The sequence below is a fragment of the Pagrus major genome, chromosome 8, assembly GCF_040436345.1.
Source record: "Pagrus major chromosome 8, Pma_NU_1.0".
Classification (NCBI taxonomy): domain Eukaryota; kingdom Metazoa; phylum Chordata; class Actinopteri; order Spariformes; family Sparidae; genus Pagrus; species Pagrus major.
Window position 1 is genome coordinate 27,662,208 of NC_133222.1, and position 12,143 is coordinate 27,674,350.

The 12,143-nt window shown below is 41.0% G+C and overlaps 1 protein-coding gene across 1 annotated transcript in view; it reads right to left on the bottom strand.

Annotated features, from left to right (window-relative positions):
* Positions 1-12,143, bottom strand: part of kiaa1549la (KIAA1549-like a) — a 112,855-nt gene that overhangs the window by 55,244 nt on the left and 45,468 nt on the right. Inside the window, exons 2-4 of the mRNA XM_073472740.1 lie at positions 6,851-7,591; positions 4,840-5,649; positions 3,994-4,109 (exon numbers count right to left, since the gene is read on the bottom strand). Coding sequence (XP_073328841.1) covers positions 3,994-4,109; positions 4,840-5,649; positions 6,851-7,591 — 1,667 coding nt within the window. The remainder of the gene's footprint in view (positions 1-3,993; positions 4,110-4,839; positions 5,650-6,850; positions 7,592-12,143) is intronic.

Below are 12,143 nucleotides of genomic sequence, written 5' to 3' on the forward strand. Positions count from 1 at the left end.
TCCTTGTTTTTTTAAAGCCAAATCTGCCTCGAGGGAATATTTCAGTATGAGCCTTCAACAGTCATAAATCTGACTAACTGTGTCCTGGAAAAACACATACAGACAACAATCGGTGGTGAGTCAAGGCTCGTATTTCTGGAACTATACACCGCCCACCTTCCTCTACCCTCCACCTTCAACCAGACTGAGCAGCTGTGGCTGTTGTTACTATGGCTCTCTCCTCTGTCCTCATCCTTCTTTTCCTCTCCTCTCCTTTGTAAGCTAGCTGCCCCAAGCTAGTCTTTCTATAAAAAAAAACACATCCCTCTTCATGAAACTGTATCTCATTACCTCCCCTCTCCACTCCTCTCCTCTCATCTTTGATTCAACTACAATTGAACAAAACTCAGCCTGTTTTTCAAACGATACCTACCTGCCATCTTTACTTTGCCCAATTCCTGTAGCAAGCACTGAAGCTATAGCCCCAGTTTACCAAGCAGCCCTTTACTTCCTAATTATAATCAGCAACATTCTTTTATTCTGACACCTCACCTTTGGGTTTTGCATTTAATCAGAAAACAAAAAGAGAGCTTTCAGAGTTTTTTCATTTCAGTCTTAATACAAATGCAATATGCAAGGAATTTTAACTATTTCTTTGTGTTTTCTTTCCATGTTTTGGGTGCTGCATTATTTCTGGAAGGGACTTGGGATTTTATCCTAAAATAATATCTCCTAAAATAGTTGTACCAATCATAGTTAAAACAGCTATATCCATCATATGTAATGGATCACTGGGAGTGATTTAATCATGTGTATATGTATAAATAGTTAATGAATCTGTTACAGCCCTATAATAATAGAAATAGAAATATCATATAATTGATTATTCAAGTTTATTTAAAAGCATGCTTACCTTAATGTTTCTTTGTCCGACTAATACATAGTAAGCAAGTATGTCTATACAATATACAACAATACATCAATATTGAATATTTGTTTTTGACCCTTCCAATATAAAGAACAGACTTACATTAAGAAATATGTATCATTATGCATCAGGTTCTGCATGAGATGCACATTAATTATCAGCAATTAAAAACATCATGTAGTGTATTAACTATAATGTCCAATCACATACTCCTGACAAGTCATCCATAGTTAACATTATATAAGCATTTATCAGTATAAACACAGCATAAATAGTGCACTTACTTAGCTATGTTACTACAACACTGTGCATTTATTAGTGCATAAAGCTGGTTTACTGAGTTATCTGTATAACTTAGCTGAGTCATCCCCAGAAAAGGCCTTTTTACATGCTTCAGTTTTTTTCAGCTTCCAGGTTTTAATGTGCAAAGTTATCCAGAGTACATCTGCTTCCTGTAACAGACCTTTGTTCTAAATAGACGTTAAGTATATACAAATTAAGTATATAAGTACACAATTATGCTCAGCAGAAAACAACACACCAACTGTGTTATATGAATAAGCGATTGTCCAACTTCACACCCCTGACATTCATTAATAGTTACAGAAGGTGAAAGAATCAGTGGGTGGGTGGACAAATATAGTTGATCAATGTTTGAATTGTTTATACAAATGCCAAATTTCAGGATATCCTTATCATAGCTTACTCTTAATAGTAGTGGTGTGTATTAAACATTTAATAAGTGATTAGGTGTACAAATCCTTTGAAGGTTAGGGTTTGAATTTTTAATTCATAAAAAAATAATTTATAAATTAATACCAATTATAGAATTTCTATTGTATGTACTGTATTCGTTTGGAAGAGTTTTAATTGATGTAGAGCACAAATTTCTAAACATATACAGCAAGTTTTATAATGCATTTGACTTGTATTTAAAGCTAATGAAGATATATGATTATACATATATAACTATACTGTGTTAACAAGCATATATCAGCTGTTTATATACCAGCTGGATACCTCATATGAAGGAAACATACTTGTTGAATGATAAATTACTAACACTCAATTGTTGTATATTTAATATTCTTTCATACTACCCCTGCACCCTGCAGAAGCTGCAAGGTTTTTATTTCACTTTGTTTTACATAGTTAAAAAGCAGCGTTGTACCTAATGAAGCCGACCAGACCCTGTCCTTGCCCCCTGCTGTCACTACTTTCTCCCTGCCAACATTTTAAAGCTGTAAAACTGGCAGATTTTGCAAGCAATTATGGTTAACCACGTTGCTCAATGATGCAAAACATTAAATACTGCTGCATGCTAATTTCATGCTGTTTGACTATCCCTGTCTCTGCTAAGGACGATATTTGCCCGCTAACAATGCCTCAAAACACAGCCTACATATCATGGCTCTTTAAGCTCTGGCCAGTTTTATACCTTGTTGGTGCTGCTGCTGTGTCTCGATAGACTGATCCAGATCCCCAAATAATAGCCTACGTTATCTGATGGAGAGGCTGAAAACAGAAGAGTGTATATGTGTGTGTATGTGTGTGTATGTGTGTGTGTGTGGCAGGGGGTAGATGAAAGTGGACTGGAGCTTAGAGACTCTTAGTCACTCTCTGTGCAGGCTCACAAACAACTGGATAAAAATAGAAAAAGCAGGCAGATGAAGACAGAAGACAGACAGACAGCGAGATGAAGGGAGGCAGGTGGACAGACAGGAAGGCGGGCAGGCACAACACGCAGACCAACAGAAAGGAGAGACAGACAGGTTGGCAGAAAATCAATCGACTTGAACCGAGGGAGCAATCGGATAGGAGGAATGGTGAAGGGAGCAATATGAGAAATGTAAATATTGAGAAACACGAAGGACGAGGGTGAACATTTCAGAGAAAGAAGAGAAACAGAGAAGATAAAGAAGAAATACAAATAGTCTCAGTTGAAAAGGAACATAAGAGAGGTTGGACAAACAAAACAGAGACAAAAACACTTCAACCGCACTGCTATGATCCAGGCAAAAGAATTTATTCTGGACTTCTTTTCCATTAGCAATGTTTGTAAGTGTGTGTGTGTGTGTGTGTGTGTGTGTGTGTGTGTGTGTGTGTGTGTGTGTGTGTGTGTGTAACCTCTCTGAGCAATTATTATTATTCAACAGGTTATTTCTATTCACAATCAAACGCTGTCTGCATTAGTCACCTCTCTCAGTTTGTCTCTAGCACCACTCAGATCAGTCCTTGTGAGGTGAATGAGCAGGACGGGAAAATTATGAATAATTTAATGAAGGCTGTCAAATGATGACACACTCAAAAATAGGATATCTGCACATATGAAGAGCAAACACTGTGGCAAAATTAAAATGTAAAATTCAGATTATCTTATTTGCATTACATAGAAAAGCACTTTTACTCAGTGTAATGAAGCAGAAAGACACTTGTGGTCATCTAATTTACCCCAAGAGTGTATAGACCTGTTGGAGTTGAGTATATTGAATGCAAAGGTAAAAATTGTATATTATATTCAAAAGCTCTGAAAACTATTTTACATCTGCAAATGTTCTTCTGGTGAGACAACTTTTATACTTAGTACAAAATGAACGTCCTCTGCACCCCTATTTACAAGCCACTGGCTGTGACCTTTATTTACATGCCGCTGACCCATATTTTCTAGCCACCGACATCCGCTTACTAGCCTGCAACCTTTATTTACATTCCATTGACAACTGAGACCGGTACTACAAAGCAGGATTTGTGCACAGCAAGGTAACTTACCCTTGGTTTTCAGAGCTATGACGGCGGTTCACTTCTTACCAGGGTAAACTGCCATGGCAACTTTTGCTGCACACCTAACCTCACCTAGGTGTGCATTGGTGTATGTGACAAGTGTTGTAGCCCTTTCAGCTGTCAGTAGACTGGAACAGCGCTATAGAAAAGCAAGTCCATTTACTAGTAAACAGTTTTTATTCCCCCTGTACCTATTTACTTGTCACTGACCTGTGGTTATTGGCTATCGACCTGTGGTTATGAGCTAGTGAGCTGCGCTAACAAGCCACTAACCTGTGGTTACTGAACCTATAAGAAACGCTGACCTGTGCTGAGGCTGTGGAGTCATTCAGAGCTCTCTGCAGGGCGTGGCTCAGTCCTTTAGAGAGGTTCTGTTTCAGGATCAGGTCCAGGCGGTTCCTACGCATCTCAATGGACAGAACTGTGAAGGGAAAATAAAATTAAAAATGAAAATCAAAGCTTGGCGATTGTGTACAGTGTTCATATTCAGCTTGTTAAAAATCTGTGACAAATTCCACTTCCACCAAACCAGATTTGTTGCCTCAAATAATAATAATATAAAGCTTTATTGATCCACCCCAAGCACCACGGAGCTGGTGGGCATTCATATATCTTGCCTAAGGACACTTAAGGACACAGGAGCTTGGACTTTGGTCTCTGGCTAATTGTCTCCTTTGCCACTTTGCGAAGCTGCAGCCAACTCCAGTAAAGGCCTAAATACTCTGGTAAATGTAATCAAAGGTTACAGTCTCCAGCTTCCTATTAATCTAAGTGTTCATGCTTGAGGAAAATCTGCCCGTTTTGTGCAAGTTTTAATTAATTTGTGAGCATGTAATTACATTGTGGACATATAATAGGTACATTGTGCCTGAGCTTCTGAAATGGCATTTCATGATTATTCATCATTTCTTTGTAATATTTTTTTTTTTTTGACTGAGCCTGCCTGTAAATAATGTACAGTATGTTGTAGGTAATTTGATAAGGGACATGCAGGAACTGAGGTAACAGTGTTGTTTTGGATAATGCCCTGATGTTTTAACCATTCAGGTTACTCTTTTCAATCTCTGTTCTTTATCTCCCACACATGTCTAAATGTCTGAGAAATACATCATTATTCTATCAATCATAGTGATAGGGTTTCAGTCTCATACCTGTTCTGACCCAGTACTTTTCGGTCACGTTGCATGGTAGAGGACCTTCCTCTGCACTGGTACTGGATGGAGGTTCTGTGGTCGTGGTTGGAGGTGGCGTGGTTTGGACGGGGATGAACACAGTGGTGGCAGGTACCTTTGTTGTTGTGGTTGTAGTGGTAGTAGTTGTGGTGGTGGCAGCAGTAGTAGTAGTAGTAGTTGTTGTTGCAGGTGTAGTAGTTGTAGTAGTAGTGGGTGGAGTAGTGGTGGTGCTGGTGGTTGGGGCAACAGTAGTAGTGGTGGTAGTCGTGGGAGGTGTGGTTGTTGTGGTGGTTGTAGGCTGAGTTGTAGCTGCTGTGGTCGGTTTGAGGCTCATTGTTTGCTGTACGGTTGTAGCAGCAGTGGTGTTTGTTGGTGCTGTTATGTCGCTCCTAGTGTTCATCGCCTGGGTCTTCATTTCAGTAGCAGTCACAGTAAGAGTGGTCGTTGAGGGCGTCGTCGTGGTTACTGTCGTCAGCTGAAGATTGTCATTGGTCACAGTGTCCTGGCTTGTGGTGTTAGAGACTGTGGTGGCTGTTGATGGTGTTTGTGCTCTTGCTGTGCTGGATAACGATAAAGTTGAGGTGGTGGTGGGTGATAGAGTGGTGGCTGATGTGGTTGTGTGCCGTGAGGTGTTTCTGGTGTGCACGGGCACAGTGGTGTTCCACTGGTGGGTGGAGAAAGGGCTGGTGACATTGGCAGGAAGTGTGACATCGTGGTCACCCACTGTGGACAGGAGCGACTCGGGGACAGTGGGGAGATCCCAGGCTGGCAAGCTGCTCACCGAATCCTCTGCAGGGAGAAAAGTAGAAAAACATTGGAAATCATGATATTAAAGGATGTCTACTGACATTCCAAAGTTTGTCAACTACTGCCTTGAAAAGACCAAAACTAACAATGAATATATCCTCTTAAGACTGTTCAGCCTGTGAAGCCTGATGTATCTTGTTGATCTGTCACAGAGCTCCATTGTTATCCAAAATGTTTCTTCATTACCATGAAAACACATGCAGTAGTTATTTTGAGTCAATCCCAGATACACCAACCTGCTGACAATACTCACTAGACCAAATGTGCATTAATCATTGGCTTAAAATAGTCCCCGACAAATAATCCAGTTTGAGTAACGTTTGCTACAAACCACAGCGTCCAGCAAAGGGATCCCAATATGAAGAAAGTAATGCAAATGAGACAGTTGGCCGGTTAATAAAAAACTTGTCAAAACTGAATTGTCAGATTTATCCCCAATGATGAACAAAGAGGATCAGGAGGATTTTGTCAATAAGAAGTAGTTTGCATGAAATAGAGAGCCAATTTCAATGTGCAAATCAGAGAAGCATTTTAATGTCAGGGGTTCATTTAATCCATCTAAATCATCTCTAGACAACACAATGAAAAATCAGATACATGTCGATGAGAGGTGTAAAGGAGGCTGGAGTGAACGAGAGAGGCAATCAATCCTTTCAGACTGAGAAAGATTCAGTTTCCTGCTTATCCTCTCCTTGTATCACTGCATGAGGACGTGTTGTATTGTGACTGTGATATGAATCGATGTGATAGGAGATACTGAAAACGGAATATTAGCTTTTGTTCATTCTTGTGTCGGCAGCTAAACTACATGTGAAAGAAATACCTTATTGATGATGTCATTTTTATTCACTGGAATGACAGGAAGTCGGGAGACATGAAGGAAGTGGCATGGGACAGGACATGGTTGTGGTCATGATGATGACAAAGGGGATGCTGTTGATGAAGATGATGATGACAAAGGTGGTGATATAATGATGATGGCAATATGACAAAGGTGATGACAAAATGATGATGCTGGCGGTGGGATGATGAAGATGGTTGTTTAGGTTGCCATGCTGAAAAATTACATTGTGATGACAATGGTTATTAAAAATGAAGACTGATGGTTTGGTGAATGATTAATTACACTGTAAAAGGCAAAAGTTGAAATATCTTTAAATGACAAAACAGCCCTGAACCATACCCAAAGTGGAGCTAATGTTGCTGTTGGAGGAGTTGCTGTTGACATCAACCAGAGAGACGTTGCCTGATGCTGCTGTCTGACTCTCTCTGTTACTAGGTGAAGAGGAGGAGGAAGAAGAGGAGGAAGAGGGAGAGGAAGAGGAGGAGGATGGCAAAGAAGATGCTTTTGTTGTAGAGGAGGAGGCGGAAGAGGAGGAGGTCTTGGATGATGATGAAGAGGAGCTTTTGGTCCAAGCAGCTTTAGACAACAGTCCTAAAGGTTTTCGTAACACTGGTGCCTGCAGCTCCACTGTCTCTGCCAGCATGGTGGGGACTGATAAAGAGGCTGCCGTCTCTCTTTGGCCCACTCGACGCGTCTGCTGCCCCAGCCAGGCAGCCGGCTCCCTGGGCATGCTTGGCAGGTCACCACCCTCTGTGGCCCTCGGTCTCCAGTCAGCCCCGACTTCTGCCCAGGCGCCGGTTCCCCTCATAATCTCAGTCTCCGCAAAGACTTTGCCACCTGCCCCAGCACGAACTTCGGCTTCTGTTTCAGTCCAAACTGCTGCTCTGGCCCCAGCAAACACTTTACCCTCAGGCCAAGCTCCGGGTCCAGCTCCAAGATCGACATCAGTCCCAACTATCGCATCTTTGTCTTTAGCCCCAGCTCTGTCTCCAGTATCAGGGGTAGCTGGGAGGTGGGAGGGCACTGCGGGGTCTAGAGGAAAGACAACCCGTCTCATTGACTCATGGTGACCTCCATCAGCTGTAGAAAACATAAGGGACAGGGAAATGGAGAAAGGAAAGCAGAAATAGTGTTTAATAATTAGGAGTTCTGGCCAGCATAAACATTGTGAACAGTCTTTGAGTCATCCACCCCACAGCCTGGACAATGACTTCAGTTTCTTTTCTTTGTGCAATTCATCGAATATGAGCCTCCATACACACAAACACACGCACTCGCACTCACTCACACACACACACACCGCACACACACACACACACACACACAGCTGAATTTCTCGAATCATTAGTCCTCATAATGCCACGACAACTGTCCAGCTGCCGGGTGATTTAAAACTGCCCTGCTTGCACTCACACACATTGGGAATGAGAGCATACGCACTTCACTTTTACTCTTGGGCAAATACACACACATATGCATATTCTTCCTCTTTCTCCCCTCTGTCTCACACACGTATCCGAAGGGATTGTGGTACAATAGTAATAATGTCTAAAGTAGGTCACTTGTGTTTTTAGAGGATAAAGCATAGGGAATTAATTTAGATGTTCCAGACAGCATAAATTAGGACACACACACACTCACATACACCCTAATCAGAGCTGTAATTTCACAGATACTAATCTGATCTGTTGGGTTAGCCATGCTAGCCTGTGGATTTATTATTCCTAGAACATACACAATCACTCAGGCTCCAGCTCAGCTAATAACTCAGAACAGTACTGATGACACAGAAATATGGTTCCTACGCAAAGTTCTGTGTGAGTTATTTGTATGTAATGACAGTATTGTGAAGTCATTTTTCATTTTTTAAATTTGACACCAAATGACTCAGATTATGGAAATGGAGTAGCAAAGATAGCATCCAGTCAAAGCATTTTGCCTCGGTCTTTATCTCCATTCTGTGAACTGTCTTCATCTTCTCTGTAGCTCAACAAAGCCTGAAGGTTTGGCAGACTTAGGCGATTATCCTGCCTAATACATTCAGTCTCAAAGGCACCTTGCTTTAGTGGGACTGAATGATGAGAAATAACAAGGCTGACCGTCTGACTGACTCTCTGACTGCCTCACTGGGTGGCACAGTTTGTTCCATCTGCTCATTTGTTCTGAAGTAGAAAGGTTTGGTTTTGGCGTTGCTCCATGCTGATGTTGAGTTTATCCTGTACTTGACGTAAAATATCATAAGAGGGAAGTGAGTCCAAGGCAGAGTTGTTTTTGTTTTTTTCTTTTTGCTCCAGCGCACACTCATTTCATCCTGCAAATGTGTTCAGTGTGCATGTGTGTCGCACACTTCCCACGCTCACTATGTCTCTGTGGAGGATCGGTTAATTAAAAGACAGCGGTTGTGAGCAAGAGAGGCTTTATAGAACCAGCTTGAGGCTTAGCTGCTGGATATCCTCTGGACACCTGCTATAAAGCATTGAAACTACCCTGCTATTAACTACCACCACTGAGCAATCTGTCCCTTGTTATAGGATGTCATATCATATATGTCATTAAAAGAGGTAATTAATTTATTGACAGTTTATATTTCACCTTATCCACCATCTAGGTTTGTGTCAGCAGTGCTCCTTTAGTCACTTTAGACAGTTGTTAGGCCCAGTGGCCCAGTGTCTTGGTCAGGGAAGCAGCTTGTCGCTCAAATGAGAACAGTATGTCCACCTTAGGTGAGCCTGGGTTGAAGTTGTTGCTAACTCCATATACAAACAGTATAACACCCTTCATTTTAATCAGCAGTGGGCAAACATGACACTGGAAATTGGCTGTAGCATTTATTCACCAACAACCTACGCGATGTTATTCCTTAAAGGAGTTTGCTACTTATTCCACACATTTCAGTTTAAAAAGCATCCTTAAAAAAGATAACAAAAAAGTCCGGAAGCCCTGCAGTTTGAGAGAGTAGAGAATGGCAAAGCTAGAAAAGGCTGGGGTAATTACTTGTACACTGCAGGGAGAGTACAGGAACATGATTGTTAAAATTAGCTGAAAATACATACGTATATTTACACATACATATACATATTTATATATATATATACACACACACACACACACACACACACATATATATATATATATATATATATATATACATATACAACCAGGGTCTCTACACATGAACACAAGCATTGAGAACATTGTTTGTGTACACAGACTTTACTAAAAAGAAGGTTTTTGAACAACTCACGTTAGTAGTAGCTTGCTCCGCTCGCCACCGTACTGCCAGGCGAGATGCTTCAATCCCTGAGTGCGGCGTAACATGGAGCTCTCTCCTCCATGTTACGCCGCACTCAGGGATCGACTCTTCTCGACTGGCAGGACGGCTACTGCTACTGCTAAGGTGTGTAGAGACCCTGGTGATACTATGAGCAAAGTTTCATGTTGTGTTGAGTCTTCTTAGTGTTTTAAAAATAGCGATTTTGATGCTACCATACAATTGCCCCTAGCACGCAATTGAAAATGATTTTGACCTGAAAACAAAACTACGGTAAATCTTAAAAGTGTCTTTTTCGTCGTAATTATGCTTTTACACGAAGGTTTGACTCGGGTACATTCACAAAAAAAGCCTAGGTTGCATTTTGGCGAGAGTTACACTTTAAATGAAGGTCTTGCCTGCTCTGATTTGGGTATATATTTACACTACATATTCATTCAAATTCATTTCTTTTCTTTTTTTCTTGTATGTGTTTTTATGTCCTAAGTGACAATGTACCAATGATTCTCACCTTTAGTGTTTAAGTTAAGTGTGTTAAGTTTCTTCTTAAAAATTGTTCTAGCACCAATCCATGCCCTAACCAAAAGAATACCATAGCATACCATTACTACAATAGAAATTGGTTGATAATAGAACATATTGTCAATTTGTTTGAGCAGAGTGATGGAAGGATGAATGGATAGACAGAGGGATTACTGAATGGATTGATGGATGGTGGGATGGATAGAATGACTGTACCATATGCATAACTGTTAGCAGTGTTTTGAGTGTTTTCTCCTCTAACAGCTAGCCACCTGCTCTGGCTGAGAGCAACATATGTGACTCTACCATCAGACCTCTGTCAAAACGCTAGGATAGAAGAACCTCCACTGAGAACAAATATGGACAGGATGGATGATGGATGGTTGGTAGAACAGAAAGTGTGGATTAAAGATGGATAAATGTGGATCAGAGCAGGACTGACCTGCTTTATCTATTTGGACAAAACACACAGGGCATTTATTTGCCTATTTCTGTGTGAGAACATTCAGCTTACAGCAGATTATGAAAATCATCACATGGAAATGGTGTACAAAGCACTACTGGCCATTTACAAGGCTTTAGACTAGTGTCATGTTATTTATTGACCATAGTGCATTGCCAGTTGGCTTTGTGTCACCACTGAATTTCTGTAGATGCCAACACAACCCTGTAAAGCCTTGCCAGGTCACTACAAGCTTTCTGACCATTCAGATTAGCTGTTCCCAGGTGCCAGCAATAGCATAATGCTAGATGCCTACAGTCTATGGCCATGGCTTTGCCCTCCACAGTGCTGTGTAGTTTACTTGGAGCTGAGGGCCAAGCAGAGATGATCCATGTTGTGAGCAGGACAGGTGGTTAGGAAGTGGGCAAATGGTACTGAGCCAGCTGGTTCTCAGTTTCATGAAGCTCAGAGGGAAAAATGGGGGGGGGGGGGGGAGTCTGGTTAGCTTAATCTGCCAACAAGCCAACTGGTGGCAAGTTTTCATTATAGCTATAATTAAACAGGACAGATGAAAAATAATACGTCTTAATCTCCATCTTAGAGCTGTTCTGGGCACAATTTTTTTACAGAACCACACCAGACTGTCTAGTCTAATTTATATAACTGGGCTGCAGTACAGAGTCTCATGAAACACAATAATGAAGACGATGTAGATTCACCTCATTAGTCAAAGCAAAATAGTGGTGTGAGTTACAGTCACTGGCAGAAAATCGCGCAGCCTCTGAAAGTGATGAAACAAAAGAACACCATGTGCTGAAAGCTGGGCAGAAAAACAATGCCTTCACAATCTCCACTCGTACACTGTATGTTACCGTGAACACAGAATAATGTCTGTACAGATTGTTATTCCAAGATTTAGTGGCAGTGAAAGTCTGTCAAACTTTCAGAAATCAGGTTAACAGTTACAACCAACTAGCACTTAGGTAGCAGAAGTTACTAAGTGTAGCTCCATATCTTATCTCAAAGACACACCAGAGAACTTTATGAGTTGGCAGCCCCAAATGACAACAAGGACAAACCAAGTGATTTTATACTCACATTTGAATGAATCATATGAGTAACAGTGGTAAATTGTACACAGCACACTCGTCTTTTGTAACCTGTCCAGTGCTTCATACTGCTGTGTAGGATAAATTCAAGTCTCTCTCACAGTAAAATTTGTCATTTTCTGTCGGAATAAATGTTACCTCACCCAAAACAAAATGTTATTTGTAAGATCTTTGACCACACTAGCATGATAGCTCTATGGATGGCAATTTTGGTCAGTTGGTCCAAACTTTGATATACAGTATGACCAAATACCGGAAAAACTAGTTACATTACTTTATGCTTACTAC